The sequence below is a fragment of the Eublepharis macularius genome, chromosome 5 (assembly GCF_028583425.1).
Source record: "Eublepharis macularius isolate TG4126 chromosome 5, MPM_Emac_v1.0, whole genome shotgun sequence".
NCBI classification, from domain to species: Eukaryota; Metazoa; Chordata; class Lepidosauria; order Squamata; family Eublepharidae; genus Eublepharis; species Eublepharis macularius.
This window is the reverse complement of record NC_072794.1, coordinates 90,526,701-90,551,920: the sequence shown is the minus strand read 5'-3', so window position 1 is coordinate 90,551,920 and position 25,220 is coordinate 90,526,701. Positions and strand designations below refer to the sequence as shown.

Below are 25,220 nucleotides of genomic sequence, written 5' to 3'. Positions count from 1 at the left end.
CCATTATGATATAGACTGAGCCGTGATCTTCTGGCCAGAAGGCAGAAGTCCTGTCCAGGTAAAAACACAGGGTACATTTAATGTTCAGTGTGTGAAGGAGTCTTTCGGCCTCCGTAGACGGTGTGGGAAAGAATACTAGCAAGACAAAGTCCTGATTCAAGTGGAAGGAAGATACCACCTTAGGCAGGAAATGAAGGCTTGGATGGAGGATTACCTTGTCCACAAACATCTTGAGAAAAGGTGGATCATATCTCAGGGCTTGCAAGTCACTCACCCTCCTAGCTGAGGTTATGGCCACCAAAAAGGCCATTTTAGCAGCTTGAAGCTTAAGCGGGTAGCTAGAGGTTTGAAAGGTTTATGCATGAGAGCCGTTAGTACCAGAGACAAACTCCATTGAGGAGTGGATCTGGACATAGGAGCATAAAAGTTAGCTAAACTCTTAAGGAAGGATTTATACTGAGGTTGGGGGTGGGGGGAAGGACCTCTTTTGCATCTGCTTGTGATAGGCTGAAATGGCCATGAGATGGACCTTTACAGAGGAATTGGATAACCCCTGGTTTTTTAGGAAGTGTAGTTTGGACAAGGGAGCTGAAGAAGGGTCCAAGCCATTTTCTACAGCCCAAAGGGAAAACATTTTTCCAAGTATGACTTCCAAATGGAATATTTCCTGGCCAGTAAAAGGATTTTCTGGACTGGGAGAGAAAAAGTCAGTCCTGGAGGGACACAAACCAGGCTGTGAGCTTCAGGGTGTCAAAGTCATGGTGAAGGACCACAATGTCCTGCAGAAGGTTTGATGACAGGGAAAACTGGTACATTCTGCCCTGTGAAATTCTGTACAGGGGGAAGAACCAGGCTTGTCTTAGCCAGTATGGGCCGCTTATAATAGCTGAGGACTGCTCCCTCACCACTGAGAGCCGAGGACTGCTCCTTCATTGAGAGCCAGTTTGGTGTAGTGGTTAAGAGCATGGGACTCTAATCTGGAGGACCAGGTTTGATTCTCCACTCCTCCACTAGCCAGCAGAGTGACCTTGGGTCAGTCACAGCTTCTACATGCTCTCTCAGCCCCACCCACCTTGCAGGGTGATTGTAATGAGGATAGTAATGACATACTATGTAAACTGCTCTGAGTGGGCATTAAGTTGTCCTGAAGGGTGGTATATAAATTGAATGTTATTATTATTAACATCTCACTGAGTGTTAAAAGTCATGAGAGGAAGGGAGGGAAAGCAAACAGGAGGGTGCTTGATAGAGGGATTTAGAAAGCATTCCCAAGGGACTACCTCTTTTTCTGCTCAAGAGCAGTATTTAGGGTCACCTCTTGTTGAGAGTCATGGAAAGAAGTTTATGTTGGGAAAGCCCCACATCACAAAGACAGGGTGAAGGAAGTCTATGTGGATGGACCATTCGTAGTTCTGGTCTCTCGACCGATTTAATGCATCTGCCAGAACACTGTCCTTATGGATGGCTGATAGGGAGACGTGATGTTGGATAGCCCATTCCCAAACCAGGGAGGACTCTCGGAAGAGAGCCAGAGAGACTGTGCCACCCTGCTGGTTTAAGTAATGCATGGCAGTTGTGTTGTCTGTGCATATGTGGACATTCCTGCCTTTCACAAGGTGGAAGAGAGCCTTCAAGGCATACCATATCGCCCTCAGCTCTACAAGATTGATATGGAACCTGGTTTCGTGTTGAGACCAAACACCCTTCATTTGGTTGTCCCCTGAGTATGCCCCCCAACCTGACAGGGAGGCATCTCTGTAAATGGAGAGGTGAACCAAGGAGGAATCGAAAGGTGTCCCCACTAATAGATTCCGAATGTCACTCCACCAAGTCAGGGATCTGTGTATGACCCTTGGAACCGAGAACCACTTGTACGGGTTCTGGTAGTGCAGGTAGAACACTCTGACAAACCAATTCTGTAATGGCCAAAGCTGTAGCCTGGCAAATGGCATTATCAGCATCAGAGAGGCCATAAAACCTAACAGTTTTTGAATTTGTTTTGCACTTTGGTGCCTGAAAGAGTGCACCTTGTCTAGTGTGAGTAGGAACCAATAAATCCATTCTGAAGTGGGAAAAACTCGAGATAGTGTGGAATTCAATATTGCTCCCAAGAATGTTACATTCTGGCTGGGGAACAAGAAAAGACTTCTCCATGTTGATCCACAAACCCAATAGACGAAGGGATGTCAGGACTAGGGAAGTGTGTTGAGAGAGGGACTCCTTGGACGGAGTTCCGTCTAAGAGAGCCATTGATTATTGCACTCCAAGTATTTTGAAAATAGAATACATCGTTGATTAACCGCCCATGAGGAAGCACAGCAAGTGTGAAACAGATGGGGCCATACAGTCTGTAGGGCGTTTGGGGGCAGAGTAACTACAAACATCTGTGTGAATTTCCATGCAAGAGAAAGGCATAATACAGAAAAGGACTGCACCAACCCATAAATTTGAAAGGACTGGGATCCTTGAACCTTACAGATTATTGGTGATGTACCCTGCCTCATTTAGTTCACCATTCTGCACTTCATTGGATCTCTCATGAACTGAGACTTTATTCCTTTCCAAGAATGAATTGCTGAGTGTGTTTATATTGGCTCATTGTATCTCTTTGTACTGATGGTGTATAATTGTATATAACACTTAAATGTTTATTCATTGTATAGAATATTTCGACAGTAACCGTCCTGGACTATGGACAATACCCAGGGTTCTCATGTGGTTGTCTACCAGGTACGTACAGGAAGTGAATGATTGAGGGGAGGAGGAAAGACAGCTTGGCATCAAAAACCGTGTTTGTTTGAGCCCAACTGGTCCCTAGGAGAGTGGGAACCATCTTTGGACTTGTGACAAAAGTATCTCCAATGAAGCTGGGTGAGAGGAGCTACAGAAGCAGGTTGCTGTTGGCCCCTAGGAAAAGCCTGGTTCGGTTGAGCATGGAACTGATTATACCTTGGATTATAATGAAGGTATGGTCTAGCAGGGAGCCAATGCTTATACGGAGACCAAGCTGTCAACTTATCATCCTTGATTCTTTTCAGGGCATTGCCCATAGTGGACGAGAACAGATTTGTCCCCTAAAAAGGAAGGTCTTCCACCCGCAGCCTGTGATGGGGGGCTAAAACAGTGCTTCTAAGTCACGCATGCCTATGAATTATAATGGCAGAGGCCATAGCTCATGAAGAACAGCCCCCAATATGTCTCACAGTGAGAATCTGCTGTTTGAAGAGCTTCTCCCTGCAGGAGCTTTGCAAGATGTTGCTTCTCATCAGGGATGAAACTTCTATAAGGGCCAATTTTGTCCCAAACGAATAACTGGTTGTCATGACCCAGAGCCTCTCATCCCCCGTTCCTGCCAGTTTATCGACTGCAACAGGACCCCTAGGAGCCTCTAAGAGTTCTGGTTGTTAGTTTGAAGCACCCTTGCTTCTGGGATCTTTTTTGAGTGTGTGTACATCCTTAGTAAGCAACATTGGACACAGGCTGGTAAAATATAAAGGGATTTATTACAGAAAGAACACAGGAGTGTATGCTAGGCAGAAACCGCTCATAAAGACATTTAGGCAAGGCAAAAATGAATAACAGCTTGCTGATTCTATCTATGTTCTAACTAGCTAAAATACTACTTGCTGACTATCTAGACATTCTCTGAGTTGGTTCCTAGGCAGGTTGTTCTTACCAAAGTCCATCCATGCCAGCTCACTGTAGGCATCCTGGAGTTGGCATGGAGCTAGAAGCTCTCATCTTCCATAGCTGGTACAAGGTAGCATAGCTGGTCCCATAGGAGTGGTAGAATGGTAGAATATGGTGGAGTGGTAGAATGGTAAACTGCTTAGCAACAGAGAAGCTTTTTCACAGTGATGGGGGCCATCATCCCACTCTAAGCACCAATAAGGGCTCATTACTTAATTAGCCATTACATAAGTGTGAAAGTTGAGGGAGTATGGCTAGAGTTGAGAGCAACACCAGGCACTGAGCTTCTGAAGGCCACTTTCTCAGGAAAGATAGGAAGGCAGGTGCAATTAATTATCAGTGGCTGTGGCTGTGCTTCTCAGCAAACAGGCCTAGAAAGATCTCTTGCAGGCATGAAGCCTGAACCAAAATTTCACTCAAAGCATGGTGAAATAGAGCCTGCTCCTTACACTGGTATCTGGCCATAATGGCTTCAATGTTGCCAGTATGGAAGTTTAGGGCTGAAGAAGCATAAACCTTCCTTCCTATGATATCTAACTTCCTACTCTCTTTATCCGTTGGAGCTGAATGACCGACACCTCTTGGGGGACCTTTGCTTTGAAGGGTTTCAGTGACAATGGAATTAGCAGGAGGGTGACTGAACGAGAACCCAGCCCCTTCTTGATTCATTTTGTAGAGATTGTCCAACTTTCTTGAAGTTGCTGGAGCCAAGGCAGGTGTGGACCAAACCTCCTTCATGACATCTATTATGCCTTGCATTATGGGGAATGCAACTAGACTGGCTGCCTCCAAGTGAAGTACCTTGAAGACTGGGTCCATAGAGGTTGGAACACAGCAGGTTACCTCTGTATCAAGGGACCTCATCATTGTGGCCAACTGCTCAAAATGTAGGTGAAGATCTTCAGTAGGAGACATGGCAGAGTCGTCCATAACGCACTCTGGCAGAGATGGTTTGGCAGCAATATTGTGTCCGAAGTCAGAACCTTCATCAGAGTGCGTCGGTGGATCAAGTGTCGATTCCACGGTTTCAGAATGTTCAAGAACCGTTGATGGAACTGAGGCCAGTTTGGCCTTAGAGACAGTAGGAATGGGTTCAACAGGGCTGCATTTGAGGTCATCTCGAAGGAAGTAATGTGATGGAGGATATAAGCCCGGGGAACCATCAAGGCCATAAGCCATAAGCATAATAATAATATGGAGATTCATAAGGGTGGTTCTGGACCCAAGGTCATTCTCTTGCCACCCCTAGACAACTATAATTCTTGGCTGAAACCAGAGGCCTTCTGATTCTGCGCAGGCTGCACAGTGGAAGGCAGAAATGGAAACACAGCTGTTGTCAGTTTGATGATGTCTGTGATTTCGCCCACTAAGAGGGAAGGAGTGGAGGCCACATGACGTCTGGGAGTTGGAGGGGTTCTCAGAACTGCAGGCGAGCTGGATGCCACCAAGGTAGATGGAGACGAAGCTGAGGACTGTTTCTTCTTGTGAGGCTTCAAAGTCAAGTGCTTGTCAGCATGCTTCACTTTAGCTTAGAGTTTTTTGACGGTGGCTTGAATTGACACCAAGATGGGCCAGAGTCTCCACCAGCAGGATCTGACTGGTTCATAGTATTGGCACTTGGAGCCGAAGTAGATGGAGGTACTGAGGAGGCTTGTTTTGGGAGCTGCAGTCCTTTTCTTAGCAGACTTGGAGACCATGAAGTCAGATTCACCCTTCAGGGCTGAGTTCCACAGAGCCTCTTTCAAACGTGATGCCCATTTGTAGCAGGCTTTAGGCGTAAATTGCTAGCAGACACTGCAGCATATGGTGTCGTGTCTCACCCAGGCACATGAGGCATTTATCATGCCCATCAGATTGAGCCATCTTGGACCCACACTTGAAGCACTTCTTGAAGAGTGCCTTCGAAGCCATGGCTCTGAAGGCTGGAAATAGAGGTGTCTCACGCCTTTTTGAGCTTTAGAATGTCTACGGCTGGCCTGCGCATACACAGTTCCCAAGCGGAACTGCACGGAAGACATGAGGATGAACTATGATTCAGTTGCACTGAGCTGACTGCCAGGCCCATTATGTGATGAGGAGGGACTTGTGGGTGGCACCTCATTTTCCACTGTATCCCCTTCTCCTCACTATTTCTTGTTTCCCTCTTCCTGGTAGCCCCCAGATCCTCAACTTTCCATGCTTCCTTCTTTCCTTCCATGATGGATTGCACTTGAAAGCAGGTTTCCTAAGTGCAGCAAGTGCAGAGAGGAGGCTGCTCTCTCCTCTCTGATTGGTCAGTTACTACCAACAAAATTTTACCTCAGCACTTCCTTTCCCTGGCTACTCTTATTCAATCTCTGCCTGTTAAATTAAGTTATTCCTTTTTGAATGTTATACAGTTTCTAGTGCCATTTCCAACAAGAAGGAAGAGGGCTCCTGCTTCCCCCCATCAAGTTCCTGGGTTGGGCTAAAAAGCCAAAATCATATGTGACTGTCAGGGTGGGACGAATAGATTTTCAAACCACAAAAATTAACAAACTCCTTGGGGCTGCTCAGTCAGAGTAGGCAAACTGAATTTTGGCAGGAAAATCTGCCTCACAGTGGGGGAGTGAAGGGGGTCCATCATACCATCCCACCCACCCACCCACCCACATACCATTTATCTGCCTTCCCATCTTCCGCTATTTTTTTAGTTAATTCATTTATACTCCACTGTTCTCCGCAATGGGAAACAAACAGCATACATCATTCTGGTCTCCTCCATTTTGTCCTCACAACCCTGTGAATAAGTTAAACTGAGAATGTGTAACTGGTCTAAGGTCATCAAGCGAGCATTCACTACATAGAGGTGAATCAAATTTGGGTCTTCCAGATCCTACTCCAAACCTCCGACCACTATATTACATTGGCTTTCATGGAGTGGCTGCAGGTGGGCAGCAGCAAGCACCAATCCTGGGGGAGGCATGCTAGTCATGTGGTAGCATGTTCCTCAATGGTTGCTGCTAGTCCTAATGTAAAGGCCAAACCAACCCTGATAAAGGCCCCCTGCATTTTACTGGCAGAAAACAAGGCTTGAAGGCTGGCAATACTGTTGTGGTTGGTTGGCTTTTGATATATCAGCAAATCTTAACATTTTAATAAATACTCAATAGATTTCTTCTGCTAATTAAATTTAGCCTTCCTTCCCCCTTCATCAATGATCTAAACCTTTCAGGTTTAAACTCTTACTCTTTACATATACAATAACTACATTAATCTACAGAATCCTACTCATTTTTCCTTGTGAAAATGAAAATATGATTATCTAGACCTACCAATCTGACTGACGTTTTGTTAAAATGTAAGTCATATAAATAGCACTGGAGCTAACATGGGCTCCAAACCAGGCTCGTGGATTAGATTTTTTTCTTTACTACTTTTTGCATCTGCCTTAGTATTTACAGCAACCATCTGCAGATCATTTAAAGTCTTTTGGGGTGTGTTTTGTGAGTATTCTCTTTACTCTGCCTCAGGATGCATTACCATTATTTGAGAGCGCCATTGCTGTCTTTAACAAAAAGGAATTACATTCATCTGTATAACTCACTTCTAATGAATGCTGTGCTCCTCATTAAACTGATTTACCTTTGTTTCCCTTTTCTGCACTGTCAACACTAACCATTTGTGAGCTTGTTAAAAGTTGCTGCTTCAGGAGAATTAAGTTAAATACGTACAGCAGCATCCACATGGAAGTGTTTCAGAGTGCTTCGTGGAAATTTTTCTTAGAATATAGCATATGGGTAACAAGTTTATGTTTTCTCAGCTACTTCTGAATACATCTTATTGCATTTGCCAAAAGCGCATGTCTTAAATTACATCATAACTTTTTCCAACCTTGCTTTATCAATAACCTTGATCCACTTTATTTGTTATATGGACATCTTCTTTTGTACTTAGATACATTCACTATGTTAGGAATGGCATGCCTTGGAGAAATATAGTTTCATGGACAAGATTTCAAGTGCTGAGGTTTTACAGGTAACAATGCAGACAAACACCCAGCCTCTCTGAGCCTTTGCTGCTCTCGAAAAAGGATCTTTGTAACATGACAAATCTATTGTCTGTGATGGTTCCTACCCAGTGGAATGGCCTACCTGATATGGTTAGGAAGGCTTTCAAGTTTTTTGCATTCCACAAAATGTGTAAAAGAGAATTATTCAGGATGGTATTTTTATAAAGAGAATAGGATAGTAGTAAAAATGAACATGTTAAGTACAATGGAATTGTATATTGGATATATCCTACAGTTTTCATTTAACTGTACTTTAATTTTGGGAATCCAGTTTTATCAGACTGTTGTATATATATTTACTAGTCATTGGATTGTTTTCTAATTCTATAACGTGTTTTAACAAGAAAGGTGGACTGTAAATGAAGCAAATAAATACTTCTATGTTATAAACTAGTCTTTGCTCGATCAGCCTCTCCCCAATGTGGAAACCTTGCTTTGAAATAAAGGGAAATGGCAAAAGCAGTTTGGGAGATAGCATGGAGGGTCTAGCATTCGAAGGAAAAAGTCAAAATCTTCAATGCATGTGACCATGCCCCTGGCCATACCCGTGGGTACTAGCCTTCAAATGCAATTAGAAAAAAAAGAAGCTTCCATAATATGGTTTTAAATATTAAACTCTTATTCTCATTGATTTTCCAACAATACTTTTCAGATAAGCAAATGTTTAACAGAATATCAAGTATTATTTTCCTGCAAAACTCAGTACATAAGCAAATGTTCAACAGAACAGCAGGTCTGCCTCAAGACACTGGGTTTATGGATAAATTTAACAAAAGTCCACAAAACTGTTACGAACTTCCCCATCTATACATAACAGTACTGGTCATTTGTTATACATCAACAGCCTGAAAGAACCTGAAATCTTTTTCAGTGTAAAGATTTCCCTGCCTGGTCACTTGGAAGTGATTGTTACTAGGTATAGCCAAGTAGCTATTTACAAGCCTTTACTAGATGCAAGATCGTTTAATCCTCTATCTCCAGTTAAGAACATTATTGGTGTCTTCTTTCCCATATCATATATCTTTTTCATCACCATCTAGATTATAACTGGTGAAACTAAAAACCAATGCAGGAATGTTGTTGTGGGTTTTCCGGGCTGTATTGCTGTAAACCCGCAACAACCATCGTTCTCCGGCCATGAAAGCCTTCGACAATACAATGCAGGAATGGTTTGGAAAAATACACATGTTGAAATCACTGGATGATACCGTGTGTATAATTTCTCTTTCATCTTCTAAAGTTCAGTTCTCAACACAGAACAGAGGTTCAACCATACACAAAGGCATTCAAGGCTTGCATTAGTATTATCGGTTCATGAGTTGCTGTTACCAATGAAAGAGAACTAGCTCACTAGTAACCAAAACCAGTGCTGTACTGCCAAGGTGAGGTAATAGCATCTTTGGTCCAGACGTGACTTCAGTGCCTAGGCAAAGCCTGGTACATGACAATGGCTATTTAGGAAATGATTATTTAGGAAAAATTCTTAACATGAGAAGCATTTAGTGGATAACTGACAGCTAGTATGATGTAGTGGTTAAAGGCCAGATTGGAACTAGGAAGACCTGGGTTCAAATACCTACTTGACCATGAAGTGTATTGAGTGACCTTGGGTTAGTCATGCTCTCTTATGTCACAGGGCTATTGTTAAGTATAAAATAGAGGCAGAGAGAACCAAGTATGTCTCACTTAACTCCTTAAAGGAAAGGCTGGCTAAACATGTAATAGATTGTATAATTAGAAATATTAGTTTATGATCCAATTGCACACACTATTTCACATATAAATATCAATTAAAATAAAAATGTAAGTCTATTTTGATCCACTATCTCTACTCCTCTCCTAAAAATGTTCTTTTGTACACACTCTTAGACTCAAATGTGAATCTGAGGGGCATTTTTTACAAGGATGGATTCTTATTGTATTAGATTACAGCTTACTTGTTCTCTAAATCTACAATAAAACATTAAAAAGAGGGATTTACCCACCCCTCACTTTAAACACAAATGTGAAAATGTGAATACAATCATCTTATCTAGGCCTGGCCTTGTAACATTTCCATATCTCACAGGGATACATACAGTATCTGTCAATGCTTCAGAAATTCTTTGGGTACCTGAATTATACTGATTATACTATTTACTTAGTGTATCATTAATCTTCAGTTTTGGTAATATAATAACTACATTTTCCCTCTGGTCTTGGCATTTTAAGAGACCTCCATGTTCATATACAATGGCATCAACTGCTTTTTAAATATTGTCAAATGAAGGCTGCTAGTCTCCATTCTTCACAAAATGCCAAAAGTGAGAGCTGCTGTAGCATAATGGTTAAGTGGCTAGCTACAAAATAGCACTCTGCTGGTTCAATTCCCGCTACTGCCATGACATCTGCAAGTGGCCTTGGGTAAGTTACTCCTCTCAGCTTCAGCTCCTCAGCTGTATTGTGGGGATAATAACAACACTGACTTTGTTAACTGCTCTGACTGTGGCACTAATCTGTCCAGAAGGGTGGTATTTAACACACTGTTGTTGTTGGTGGTGGTGGTGGTGACAAGTTCAACCATCTAATCTAATCAAGTGTACATCACATACTGCACAATATGCATCTTCTTGACCTGAAATTATTTCCCCCCCCTTTCCCCCCACAACCAGTCTGATGAAGGGTTCCTGGAGAACGTGAAAACTTACATACTATTTGTGATATTTTCATTAGTTCTAATAAAATATATAGCTTTTATTTCTGAATAATTTTCAAAAAGCTCATTTAATCTGTAAATAAAACATTAGTAATAATTTGCATGAAAACAAAAGTGAAGCACCATAAATTATAGTTTTTATTTTATTTATTTAAACATTTATAGCCCACATTTCTCACTGAGGTTGAAAGTGCCTTAGTGTAAGTTAATTCAATCAACAGCTGGGACAGTCATTATTTATAAGGTATGAATTGTAGAAATTTGAAAACCAGCGTAATTCTGAATACAGAGATGAAACACTGCTGAAATAACATGCAAGTAATTTTACATGACATATTAAACATGAAAACTATGCAGCAGGAGATTAACTACATCAACAAACAATACCTAGTAGTAGAGTCTTCAATCCCTTCAAAGCATCCCTCTGAACCATTTCTTATAACATAGTTACCTGAGTGAAAAACTTTTCTGAATCATTCAGTTTTCCATAGTTTGTGGAAAGCCAAGAGAGCAGAAGCTCTCCTGAACTCTTTAGGCAGACAATTCCATAAAGTAGGGGTCACCACAGAGAATGTGTGTGTATTGGCAACAGCCAATTTTGCCCATTTGCAGAGTGGTACCTGCAGAAGGCCCTGTTAGATGTGCAAAGCTGCTGTGGAAGAGCATAGGGAAAGAGGCAGTCCTGCAGATATGAGGGGGCAGGGCTATGAAGGGCTTTGTAAGTGATTGCCAAAATCTTGAATTAAGTCTGGTAACTAACTGATGGGTCGCCAATGGAGTCACTGCAGAATAGAAGTAACATGCATGCTCCACCTAGCTCCTAATAAAAATTGAGCTGCAGCATTCTGCACCATCTGGAATCTCCTATGTAGAGTGCATTACAGTAGTCTGGACTCGATGTTACCATGGAAAGAATCCAGGTGGCCAAATTGGCTGTGTCAAGGTTATCTGCTTTAAGTCACACAGGAGGTTCTAATCTTTAAAAATTATGAACTCTATCCCATTTTTTATTATCTCTCACTACCTTTCTTAATGTATTTTTAAAATTACCCCCTTTCCCCCTGCATTTGGGCTTCCTGTGTGTTTGTGGCTCTGGCTTCTGTGGCAACTATTTTCTGGTTGGCCTTACCTCCTGCAGCAGCCATTATTTCGTTGTGCCCACTACTCTGTAATGTCCAATTACAAATGTGCTCACAGACACAAAAAGATTGGAGAACCCCTGCTTTAACATGTGCACAAACCTAAAAAGTCATCAGTTTTCATCAACCCACTTTCTTTTCCTCCGGGCACCCAGGTGACAGCTAGAAGCAACAGCAGCACCAATCGCTAGGTGTAGAATCATGCCCCTGTGTGCTTACTAAGTGGCAATGATGGACCACTGGATGGAAGAGGCAAGGAGTCATCAAAGAGCTGTTAAGAAAAGAGCCCACTGATACAGTGGTGCTCAAGGGTCCATAAAAACCTGGAGCCAGCCTTGGATAACCATTAAGTGTGACTTAAGCAGCTGGGGGGAGAGAATTCATGGTAATGGTAAAGCAGTCAAATAGTTGTTTCACTAAACATCCAGCAAGTAATATAGCTAGCTTACTAACACAAAGTTGTCAAAGAGTAAATTGAACAGTAGTATGGCAAGTTTGGTCTATATTTAAACTCAACACAGATTTCCTGCATTTACACAAATGCAAGACTAGGGTTTTTTTTCCCAGGTAGACCATCAAATGAGGAGGTATCTTATATTTGCATACTATTAGTTACATTTAGGTATAACAACAACAACGTCTTTACATTCAGGGCTGTCTTCCTTTTGAGTAAATATGGTACATAGCCTATAGTCACAATATATCAACTGAGTTACATTAGTCAAGTCAGACTACCTCTGATCATTCGTGTAAGTGAAGGGACAAATTCTGCTTCTCTCTGAAGACTTAAATATGGTAGGAGAGGACCGGTGCCTCCCATGTCCAGTATGTTAGTGATAAGAACCAATCTCTACTTTAAAAGAGTGGACAGTAGCAACCACACAGTCCAGGCAGCATTTGTTCTTATTTAATGTAATTTACTGTCAAGTAAACAGGTAGAAGACATCTAGATGCCTCTGGAAGATCAGAAACAAGACATGAAAAATGACCATTCCCTACTGTTTGATCCCATATCTGGAACACAGAATTACACCTCCTCCGAACACACAAACTCCATTTAGTCATCATGGCAGATGATTTATCTTCCAGAAACTAGCTTAACTACACTCACAGCTAGGATTTAGGAAACTTACCGTGAAATCCTAAACAGAATTACTCCACTCTAAGCCAATGGGCATTGTAAATTTTGTAAGACCCCCCCCCCCCGCCAATAAAAACCAACACACTATGGGAACTGAACTGGATAATCCCACAGCATTTTTATATATTAAGGAAAGTTTCCAACTGAAATTTTAGGGAATGGAACAGGAGGTTAAGGTTACACAAGTTAAGTGATCCAAGTATGTATTTGGGGATATTTTTAACAGCATACATTTTAAACATATATGAAGACTTCAAATTAAAGGGTAATTTTTATGCAGAGCTATCTCCTTACTACCTCACTCACTACCTCACTAATATGAATTAGAATCTGGATTCCCGAAGTCTGTGAACTGAATGTGTTGTTAACAGGATATGAACCTGTGAAAGTAATACCTTTGCCATCGTAAGAGCATTACATCACTGTTATATCAATGAATACATTTACTATTCACTGAAGTGAAGTGGTTGAAGGGGGCGGTGCCATGTCAGCCTCCCACCTTTGGGGTGGGGGGGTTCTCCCCACCATTGCACCTTAATGTATCTGGTTAATTTATTTCATTATTGTTTATTGTATGTTGATTTTAGAATTGTTGTTTTCTTGTTTTTATTGATTTTAACTTATTCACCGACCAGAGCCCCTGAGGATGGGCGGTTTATAAATTGAAATATAATCATCATCATCATCATCATCATCATCATCATACCTGAATAAAAGCAACCTTTACTTCTAGTGCACTCAGGGAAAGAAAAGTCCAAATTCACACTCTACCATCTTTGTTCACCCATATTTGATTGCAAAGATTTCAACAGACTGAGCTTCAGCTATAATACATTTGGTCATTCCAGTTTATGATCTGCAGAATGCAGTAAGTTTTGATACTTGTAAGAAAAATAACAGACTGAACAGGTGGCAGAATGGAAGGAGGGTGAAGTTAGAAATAACTTTATTAGCTTAAAGAAATTTAAAGGTACTGCTTGTTTTATTCCCAAGACTTTTACAAACGTATCGTTTATATACTTATCAGTTGTGTAAAATGTATAACTCTCAAATTATTGTTTAATTTAGAATATGTATAACCTTTATACTATGCACTTACTTTATTCTATTTTCTTTTCTTTAAATAAAATTCTTAAATATTAAAAAAAAGAAATAAGTGAAGCTCTACATTGGTGAGTATCAACCAGCACTGAAAAAGCTTCCCAAACTTCTTCCATATTCTTGTAGCTTCGAAGGGAGGGGGCATGATAGGTGTGTAAGATTCTGTGTGGTTTAGAGAAAGTGTAGTCACCCAAAGAAATTGATGACAGTAATATCAGGCCAGAAAAACAAATTCTTCTCACAACAAAAAGCTAACTTATGGAAGATGCAATGACGGCTAATGATTTAGAAAATTTTAAAAGATAAGTTCATAAACGATCAGTCAATAAACAGTTATTAATGGCTGAATGGAACCTCCATTTTCAAGTGCAGTATACATGCTGCGGAGCAGCAAACAGCAGGGTCACCTTCGCATCCTGCTTGTAGGTTTCCTTGAAGCATTTTGGTGACCACTATGGACTCAGGATGATGGACCACATGGAACCTTGGTGTCTCCTATTCATGTCCATATTTTCTTTTCCTGTAGTTATTAACAGGTCCATTGCAAGTTTCCCCATGGCCAATCCTAAACTGGCACACCCGAAAAGTTACAGTAGTAATTCAAGAACCCCCACCCATTATCCATGCTGCTGTTTGCTGTCCAGACTGTTCCCTCACCTCCTACAAATTATCCCACGTATCACAGATCTAGTAACCATTCTAGCTGTCTGCCCACTCCCATTACCGTGTGTGTGTGTGTGCATGTGTGTGCGTTGGGGGGAGGGGCTCCATCCTTCCCTATAACCATTTCTTTCTAAATCTCTGCCCATATTTATTCAAGGGCACCAAGCACTTGGGGGGAAAGGCAATGTACGAAAATGCCCATTTATCTGAGAAGCCGGGGACACCGTGCAGGCCTCTGCAGCGTCAGACCCTCTCGTTTTGGTTCCCACGGGAGACACGAAACCCCTCCCTCAACCCACACCGCACACGGAAGGCGTCAAGGCTTCTTCCCACTCCCATCTAGCTGTCCGCAAGAGCAGGGAGGTTTTAACTGGTCTGGCCTCCTCCCCCATTGTCTCCCCCCTCCCCGCCCGCCCGCCCGGCTCACCTGCCAGTGCTAAGATCTGGGCCTTGTGCAGCAGCGGCCGCTCTCCCCACTCGCCAGGGCTTCCGTTGCCGTCCTCAGGGTCATGGGCCGGGCTGCGGTAGACCGTGTAGACCTTCTGGTTGTCGAAGTCGAGCCGGGATTTGGGGCTGAAATTTTGCACGCACGACACGGGCAAGGCATAGCACACGTTGTCCTCCAGGAATCTGACGAAGGCGTACATTATAGGAAGGGGGGGGCGGAGGGAAGGCGAAACCGAGAGAGGCAAGCAGGCCGCCCGGCTGGTGGGATGAGGGAGGGGGCCGGCTTGGCTTGGCACCCTCAGCCCCAACACTTCTGTTATTGTTCCCGAAAACCTGACTCGGCGCTCGGCTAAGCAGGTCTGAGCCGCGCAGGCTTCTTTTGCCGAGGCAGCCGGGACTTGGGCTTCAGGCAAGCGTACGAGTCGAGCGCTGAGCGAAGCGAGCACCCCCTCCGGCGCGCGTCTGAGAGAGGCTCGCTGGAGAGGAGCGAGCAAAAGCGCCGCTTGCCTGAACGAAGGGCGTGGGAGAGGCAGCCCTGCTCCAAGGGCTGAGAGAGGGCTCACCCGCACGCCCCGAGGTTCGTCAAGCATTTCGCGGAAACACATTAAAACAGTTTTTAAAAAATCAGCTGCATAGAAGAAACGGATATCTCCCACGCCCCGAACACACATCTCCACGAAATAGACCTCTATAACCTCGCAGGGCCGGTTCACCACTCAAGCAACCCAAGCAGCTGCTTCGGTGCCACAATTCCTGAGGGTGCCAACATGCTGCCGGGCCTCAGCAGGTGAGAGGAGGCGACAGACACGGATTGCATTCATCAATCATCTTCCCTTCCAAAGCCCTGCCGCTGCTTCCTGGGTGCCCCGTCCCAGATGAGCGGTGCAAGAAAAAGCCGCTCGGGCCCAGCTTTTGCTTGCGAGGTCTGTACAGGCAGCAAATGGAGCTTGCCTTGGAGCCAAAGAGCAGAAGCAAGGGAGGGCACAGTGGGTGCCTCCAAGAGCTGCACTGCTGCTACCCCAGGTCCATTGCACTAGGCAAAATACAGAAGTGCTGAATGATGACAGCACCTGCGTCTCTCCTGGTTTCTCTCCCATCCAAGAGGATGGGAGCTTCAAGGGGGCTGGCAACCAGAGCTTAGAAGTCAGCCAAAGGAGCATAGGAAGAAGCTCCAAGCTGCTGCTATCTGGGTCCATTTCTGTCGCTCCCCTTGAAGCCAGCCAGTGGCAACACGGGGCAGCAATGGGCATCTCCTGGAGCTGCAGCTGTGCCACGTGGGTCCACAGCAAGCTCCAGAGGCACTGGCAGCCAGCATCGGTGAAGCTTGCTTTGGAACCCAAAAGAGGTAGTATAGGAGGAGGCAAGAGGCGCCTCCTACATGTGCACTGTTAAGTCTGTTACCATCCGTTGGTAACATGGAGGTCACCATGAAGTTAGCTGGCAGCTGCAGAGAAGCCAACAAAATATTATTGACTGTGCAGGCTCTTGTGCATTTAAAAGCTGAATAACTTGACAGAAATACAACAGGTGCTGCTTTATTTGCTTACTTTTATATGGATATGTAAGCATTCCAACTCAAAATGGAAAACGATATTCAAAAAACAAAACTGAGTCAAAACCATTAACAGCAGGGAGAATAACAGAGGCCAAGCTAAATGCCATCACCCTTGAAGTTATTAAACACTCGATGAAAACACCCTAAACAGGCTAGGCTCTCACATCTGGAAAAAGATTGCAAGATGGCACTACTTCAGATATCCATGACCAGGTATTTTGATAGGGTTTTAAAGATAAAATACCACCTTAAAATTAGCGTAAAAACAAACAGCTAACCTCTGGAGCTTCTGCAATATTAGTGTTATCCGCCCCTGACAGCTAACTTCCATCACCCGGTGGTTGCCCTACTGTGGGCAAACTGAAATTTTCAGACTGTTTTCACAGACAACTCCACAGATCATGCATTACAGAACAAAGGAAGGCTGCACCTGTTGCATTTCTGTCAGGGCCAGACAAGAAATGTGACTTCCCCCTCCCCTTCAGAATCTCAGAAACCCTCCCCCCTCATTTTTCCCAATAGAAACTTGGGAGGGTCCCATGAAGCTTTTTTTCCTCTTCAAATGAGTGAAATGCTTTTTAAGACAAGGTTTTGCTTATTCAGAATATATAGTATGAAGATATTAATATAGAATAATCTGCAGATTTGTTAATTATAATTTCCCATGTATACTATAGACATACACAAGCACATATGTGACTAATTTTAAAAAATATTACTAGAGAAGTAAAATGAGTTTAGGCTTATATATATATAGTTCCAACCTTATACTTTCCCATAGAAAAGATAGGTGTCTTCAAATGTATGTGATTATCAGATCATGAATAAAAATGATAGGAAATAAACAATGGTGGCATTCCAAACAAAAATTAAATGAATCCTTCATGCAAAATCCAGTGTGTCAGTGCATTTCAATGGCTTCTAGGCTTCAGGCACAACCTGAGAGGCTCTACATGAGATGCCTGAGGGCAGGGCTCATTTCGAGGGGGAACGCGCAGGAATGTAGTTCCGGCAGTTCCCCAAAGAGGTCACATGTCAGGTGGCTGCACCCACCTCACTCTCAGCCATTTGGGGCCCGTTTCAGCCTGGATTGGGGCTGAAACGGCCCAGATCTGGCCTCTTATGGGTGGTGGATCTCTCTCCCACTCAGCAGCGGCCGGATCCTGACCATTTTGGGCCCCTTTTTGGCCATTTTCAGCCCCTTTTTGCCATTTTGGGCCCGGTTTCGGCCTTGAATGGCCAGGATTGGGTCCAAAACAGCCAGGATAAGTGATGTCGGGGTATGGCATAGGCAAATCAGTTATGCTAATGACACACTTCTGGTGATGGCAAGGGGAGTGCCATATGCTAATGAGTTCCTCCAGCTCTTTTTCTACGAAATGACCCCTGCCTGGGGGCATGTTCATTAAGTGTAGAGAGACGCAATGTTAGCCAGGAAGCATAGTTTAAAAAGAGCCCGCAGAGATCGCTGACAGAGCTCTCTCACTACACCAATTTGGTGTAGTGGTTAAGTAGCGGGACTGGAGAACCAGATTTGATTCCCCACTCTTCTACATAAAGCCAGCTCAGTGACCTTGGGTCAATCACAGCTCTTCCAGAGCTCTCTCAGCCCCACCCACCTCACAAAGTGATTGCCATGAGGATAATAATAACATACTTTATAAACCACTCTGAGTGGGCATTAAGTTGTCCTGAAGGGCAGTATATAAATCAAATATTATTATTATTATTACTAATTTCATCTTCATCTCCTCGAAGCCTCTTGTCAGTTTCACCTCTCTAAAACTGGGGGATCACAAACAAAGGGTAGCAAGGAATGGAAATGGGCTGGAGCTGCCTTAGAGCCAGGCTTGGACCTGGACAGGTTATAATGGACTGAAGTTTCCCTTCTGGCATTTCACAGCCCCTTTACACAGCAACAGTATATAGCAAAGCCTTTGCCCTGCCATCAGCTCTCTTTTTAAACTACCCTTCCCAGCTAACATTGCATCTCCCAACATGTGTTCTTCATGTGTCAGATGTCTCGTGTAGAGAGACTCTGAGAAGTCATTGCTAGTGTCTGGAATCCCTCTGACTAATATGAGTTAAATAGCCCTGATGAAGCTCTAAACACCACCATGTAACTATTGTGCAGGATTGTTGCACATCTTAATGCATTCTTATAACCACCTGAAAGGAAACAATGTTCCTTAGCAATCTGTTCTGTGTATGTTACAGGTCTGCTCATACTTAATTTCTATAGAGAAATTCTTTAGGGGAACAGGGGGACCCTTGGGTTTCAGCTGTCATGACAATAGCTGCGCTTTATTTTTATTTTTTTACAATCCACCTTTCGCACTGAAACTGAAATTGAATTATACAGATCTCTCACTACACCAGTTTGGTGTAGTGGTTAAGAGTGGTTTAAGATCAATATCTGGGATATTCAATAAACACTACAATAGGGTATGGATTAACAAAATATAAAATCAAGCATAATTCCGAATCAGTGATGAAACATAGCTGAAACCTAACATAAGTAATTTGACATGACATATGAAATGACAGTATGAACATATTTATATTAACAGACACTACCCAGAAGTTATAGTCTACAGTTCCTATAAATGAAGTTAAAAAAATTAAATAAACTGTTGTTTAATCATGTAATAATGGTTCTGAAACACATTAGTGATTTGGACATTCCAGTTTATGTTTAATTTGTCTGGAATGTCCAAATCATCAATGTGTATCAGATTATAATGATCAATTGCAAGGATGTTGCACTTTGAAGAGTAAATTATAATTGCAGAAATCATAGATTTTTTTGATGGGCTCCAAATTCTAATTCTTCCCAATGAAATTATATGAGCAGATTCTTATACAATCCAGGACTGCAAAATGTCTCTGCCATGAAATCAAGAAGACTTTTGCTATTGACTTAAATAGGAGATGAATTCACCAAAGTTAACTATTGTAAAAGGAAAGAATAAACTCCTGTTCCTTAATGTACAGACTTTGGTGGTACAGACTGATTTACAGTGACCCCTGGCAGGATTTTCATAGCAAGAGACTAACAGAGCTGGTTTGACATTGCCTGCTTCTGTAACTCTAGTCTTCATTGGAGATCTCCCATCCAGTTACTAACCAAGGCTGACCCTGCTTAGCTTCTGAGATCTGATGAGATCAGGCTCACACATTCCTTATATCTAAATAATGAAAAATATTAAGCAGGATATCTCATTCAAATATTTAAAAATAGCAAATAATTATCTCTCTGGATAATTCAAAGGAAGCAAGTAAGTTAATGAACTAGACTTATTCAGAGAGTATTTTGTGAAGAGCTAACAACCAAAATAATGCATAAGAGTGGATGGTACAATATTATTTTTATATAGCATCATCATTGTGCCTGTTTAGTAGAGTAACAAACAAAATGACAGTCCCTTGTCCCTAAAGAGCTTGCGGTCTAAAAGAAGAAGGAGGAATATCTATTTTATTATACAAAATTCGCTTCAACAGGGAGATTGAGGACATCATTGAAAAGGTGGGATCTGAAGAGGGTTATGAAGGAAGAGATCAAGGCAATGCCACATAAGTGTGGCATTGTGAGGAAGTTCTGAGTATCCTCTGTGAGGAAGTTTTATTTATTTTTTTATTTATTTTCAATTTATATTCCACACTCCCCACATTTCCAGCGGGCTCAGGGTAGATTACAGAAACATATAGTTAAAATATGTAAAAGTTGTGATTTCCAAACTACTTGGCAGTGATAACAGTTATCACTGAGGCAGAAATGTTAAGTCTCTTTATTCCTGATGCTTTTTCACTCCATCATGAGAAGAGACTCCTAGCAAGAACATTGTGTGTTCTGTGCATACAATGGAGTGTATGCATGTGTGTGTCTATGCACATCTATGTGAATTCACATCAGTATGAAGCATATACAAACACATGTATACTCCTAGGGAACAAGTATAGATCTTTTTAGAAACATTTGCACATTATCAAAGTTTCAGTGAGACAACTTAGGAACAGATAATTCTGATATATGGTCAACACAGTAAGCAGCTGGTGGTGTTTGCAAAGGAAAATAACACTAAGTACAAATATTAAGATGGTACAAGCTTCAAGATGCATTTACAGAGGACGAATCAAAGGGCTGGTGACAGTTTGAGTGAAACATTTTGCATTGTTGATTCACACAGGGGAAGATCACACACAAAACCCCCACACTGGCCTTCACAGAAAGCTCCAGTGGACTGCACATGGCTTGCAAAATGCCAGTGCACAACTGGCTTAGGAAAGCATCGTGCTGGTCAAATAATATGTGCTGCTATGACAAAGGCCTACAAACAACGTATGACATGAGTATCAGAGGCAGCAAGGAAGAAAAGTATAGTTGTTTAAAAGATAGTTAGGTTTAGGAAAATGGTCGACAAAGTTCATATTTGGACAGACTGAGCTTAAGTATTCCTGAAAAACATAACAGTTGATGTCATTCTAACAAATGCCTCTCCTCAGAATGATCTTCACTGTAGTAGGAGCTGGAATAAAGTTTGTCAACCAACTTGCTTCTGTCCTATACCCTTTATGGTTATATTGTCATACATAAAGCTTGATTTCTCCAAAAAGAACACTTGTTCAAACTAATAAAATCAACTTGAAAAGCACTTATCTGCAACAGAAACATTTATTTTCTTCAGGAAGGTAACGCACTTCAAACTGGTAATGAAAGAATTAACTAGCAGCACTATTCATGCCAGTTAGAAGCATTTAAGTGCTAGAAGTAAAAATGACCATACTTTACCTGCCTGCAAATAGCTGCTGTGGAGGCTGCTGTTACTATTATAATCCATAACAGAACAAACTTAAGGGCAATATTTACTCATGTGCTGAAAAATGTAAGATATCTGTTGCCATGGATATTGTGATCTCCTTAAGCTGCTGGTCTTTGTAGTACTGTGGAGTCTAGAAGGCGATCTGATCTCAGTTTCTTACATTCTAGCAAAGCTCACAGCTATTTAAGGCTGATAATCCATTTCATTTGCAGCACCGTATATAAGAATCTATACAGTTATGTTCTACTGTTTTCAACTTGGAATAAATGTCATTATCACAGCAGGGCAAATAACACTTGGAAATGTTTTTGATTAATATGAAAACTCAAGTAGAGAGTTTGAAGGGAAGCTGTTTGGAACATGAATAGACTGCAGTAACATTGGGAGGAAGGAATGTCCCTAGAATCCGCACTTAGCCATTCAAAATAATAGCATTTAATAAAATTAGAATGTCTTCTCAAATACCAGCATTGCCATCCATCCAAGAATTTGAAAGCATTATAAAAATTATTTTACTGTGACCACTTATGTGAAATCAAAGAATTCATACAAATAAAGAAAATTGTAAAGATCAAAGACAGCATTGAACAACAATAGTGACAGATTTAAAGCTCTATGCCATTGTCAGCAGTGCATCTGGAACTGGTGCAAGGGGACACCTTGTCCCCTTGCCTTACTATTCGGTCTTGACTTTCCATTCCCACGCCATGGCACAGAAGCAGCTATTGGTGCTGCTGTACCTGGATCCTTCTAGGCACTTGCACTGTGCAACTTGGGGATCCCCAACTTTTTTCAGTCTGCAGGTACTTTTGGAATTTGGACACAGGGTGGTGTTGCAACCACAAAATGGGTGCCATGGGAGGCAGAACCAACCACAAAAGCCAAACACAAAATGTCTAGGAGTGAGATTATGCATAACCTAGATAGTAGAAGCTCTGTTTAATTGGATGCCTTTTGAAATTAACATATTGTTTAAAAATATTTTATTGTATATGCACAAAATAAGTATATAAATTGAGCTAGTTAAGAACCAGTTATCTGACAGTATCTATCTTCATTTTGCAGGCATTTAATGGCATGCAAAAAGAAAAAATGCTTCTTGTCCTAGCTATACTGTTTTGTTTTTCTTTCTTATGAAACTTGTATTATACAGCTTCCCTGCCTTTCTTAGTGCTCCCTTACACGTTTGCTCCCTTAGTCCCAGTTTAACCCACAGTATAGGAAGGCTTAGTTATATATGATAAAAAATTAGTAAAGAAGAAAAAGGTTTAATACAAGAAATGATAAAACCATAAAATACAAACAAGAAAGGGATTAAAATTAAGCCATAAAAGAAATGATCAAAATAACTCTTGGCAAATTGTTAAAAACCCAAGAATTACAATAAACAAGCATTTAAACTTTGTTGCATTGGGGGGATTACTTCTTTGGCATTTAAAACATCTAAAACTGGATTCCATTTTTTATTGTATTTGAATAAAGGGACTACCATATGCAAGTTCCCAAAAAACGGATTGTGTATTATCCTACCCATCAAATATTGCTCCCAGATTTTCTGATACCATTTTTTTTAGCAATGGGCCTACGAGGGATTTCCAATTCCCAGCAATGACCAGATGAGCAGAGGCATCTAATGTGGAAACGAGATCTGGTATTCCTATCTAGCACAGAGTTGAGCCAAAAATCCAATAGGAAAAATTCTGGGGAGTATGGCAACAAAAGACCCACCATGTTGGATATCTCTTTGTGAACCACTCTCCAAAATTCCTGAACGAAATGGCATTCCCACCACATATGTAAGGTCGTGACTTCCTGCTTGCAAGATCTCCAGCATAGAGGGCTCAACAACCTATTCATCTGATTCAATTTATGTGGTGTTAAATACCAATTGGACAATAGATTGTAAAATTGGAGTTTAACATTCCAACAACTAGTTCCATATATGTTCCCAATCAGATTCCGAGAAAACCCGTTTTAAAGAATCAGACCGTTTTGGGGGGGGGGTATGGAAGAAGATCTTTATGTGTCACCCTTAATAATAATTTGTAAAGGGTTGAAATTCTACCCTGTTTACCATCTTTCCCACTCCAAAACATTTCCTCAAAAGGAGTTAGGGGCCGAAGCAAATCCTTGGACCTGATCAGCTTGGTGAACAGATGTTTCAGCTGAAGATATCTAAACCAAGCTATCCTAATTCCGAACCTTTCTTCCACTATAGCAGGGGTGGGCAAATTGTGGCGCGCGGGCCACATGCGGCCCGCTACAGAGTTTTTTGTGGCCCGCCAAGACAGTACACCACCTCAGCATCAGTGGCTCCTGCGGGCTTTTCCTGGGAACATGCCCCTTCTTCTTGCTGCTGTGCTCTCAGCACGTCGCCCAGCGCTCCCTGGCTCTGCTGCCCCAGGGCCGCCTCTCCTGCGGCATGCTCGCCCAGCGTCCCTCGCTCAGCCACCTTCACTTTCTTGCCTCGCCGCCCCCGGCCAGCCCTCCTTGGCTTGCACACAATAATAACAATACCGGAGCAGCCTCTGCCTCGCCGGCTCTGCGTGCCTGTGTGTGTGCATGCATGTGCCTGTGTGCGTGCCTGCCCCTGTGCCAGTCTGCTGCTGGCAGCTTCGCCGCCGCTGCTGCCTCCCCCCCCCCCCAGTTCTCTCTGCTGGCCACACGGCCAATGAGAAGCAACTGGCTTCAGCGCAGCCCTTGCCCGGGTTAAGCAGCCGCCCGGCACCACCCAAAAGCAAAAAGCTGGGTTTAGCCGCCGCCAGAGCCGGAAAGAGGCGCATGGACGAGGCGGTGGTATCCCCCCTTGGCCGTTGAGCCCTCAGGAAGAATTGGGCGGCTCGGCGGGTCTGGTTTATTGAAAGACGCGCAGAGACGGCAGGAATGTGGGGCTTGAGATAATTTTAATAAAACAAGTGTGGCAGCGCTTTGAGGATTGTGCACAGGGTGAGAGCCTCTTGCTAATGCGGAAAATGCCTTTGCAGACGAGGCCAGCCAAGCCCGGCAACGCTGTTCCAGCCCCCATTGTTCGCAGCGCTTTGTGCGGAGCCACCTGCTGGGAAATTAAGCATCGCTGCGTTTAGGCGGTCGGGGATGCGTTTGTTTTTACTTCTCTCCCACCATTGCCCAGCCTGGAATTTGAGCAGCCTGAAAATTAGGAAGTTTCCATCCCTGTGGTGATTGTGTTGGCCGGCCTTTTCTCTCCCCCCTCCCCCCCACTCCCGCGCCCTCCGCTACCTTTGCAAATATTTTCAGAAAGCTTTAGGTTAGCCGTGGGCAGAGCTCCAATCTGTGTGTCCAAAAATGTCAGGCTGCATAGCGGAAATTGGGAAGGTCGCTGAGTACACAGTAACAGCAAGGATCAGTGCTGGGTCATTTGCAGAGCTGGCAAAGATTTTCCCCTCACCCTACAGGTCACTGAGCAAACTTGTTTTGTGTCCATGCACCAAAGCCTCCAGGAGTCCAGCCTGAGTGAGAAACAACAAGGGAGGGGAGGGATTCGAGGTACCGGCCCCTAGAAAGCTTCACAGGGAAAGAGGGACTCCAATGACTCGCTCTGGGTTTTATAATTGAGATTGCATGAGAGGATTGAAATCTTATTCCTACCACTATTTTATTTAATTTATATTTATTGATTTTTATGATACAATTTATACCTTTTCTGAAATGCAAAGTTAACTAATGAATGCAATCATTTTAAAAGGTGTGGCCCTCCGCTAACCTCCGCTCCCACAAAGTGGCCCCCGAGCCAAAACAATTGCCCACCCCTGCACTATAGATTTATCCAGAATTGTCCCATTTTTAATCCAATTAATAATAAACAATCTCCCAGAGTCCTTCCATTCCCTAAACTCACTTAAACGCTTTCCTGCGGGAAACCAATCTTAGTTAATGAAAGATGTTAGGGGAGAGATACCTGGAGCTAAGGTTTTCCTATAT

General features: G+C 42.7%; 2 protein-coding genes across 2 annotated transcripts in view; both read right to left on the bottom strand.

Annotated features, from left to right (window-relative positions):
* The window catches only part of BEND5 (BEN domain containing 5), a 63,415-nt gene extending 48,172 nt beyond the window's left edge, over positions 1-15,243 (bottom strand). The window contains exon 1 of the mRNA XM_054979844.1: positions 14,887-15,243. Within this exon, the coding sequence (XP_054835819.1) occupies positions 14,887-15,106 (220 nt within the window). The 5' untranslated portion in view covers positions 15,107-15,243. The remainder of the gene's footprint in view (positions 1-14,886) is intronic.
* AGBL4 (AGBL carboxypeptidase 4) overlaps positions 1-25,220 on the bottom strand; it is a 2,119,283-nt gene that overhangs the window by 816,776 nt on the left and 1,277,287 nt on the right. The gene's annotated exons all lie outside the window — the stretch shown is intronic.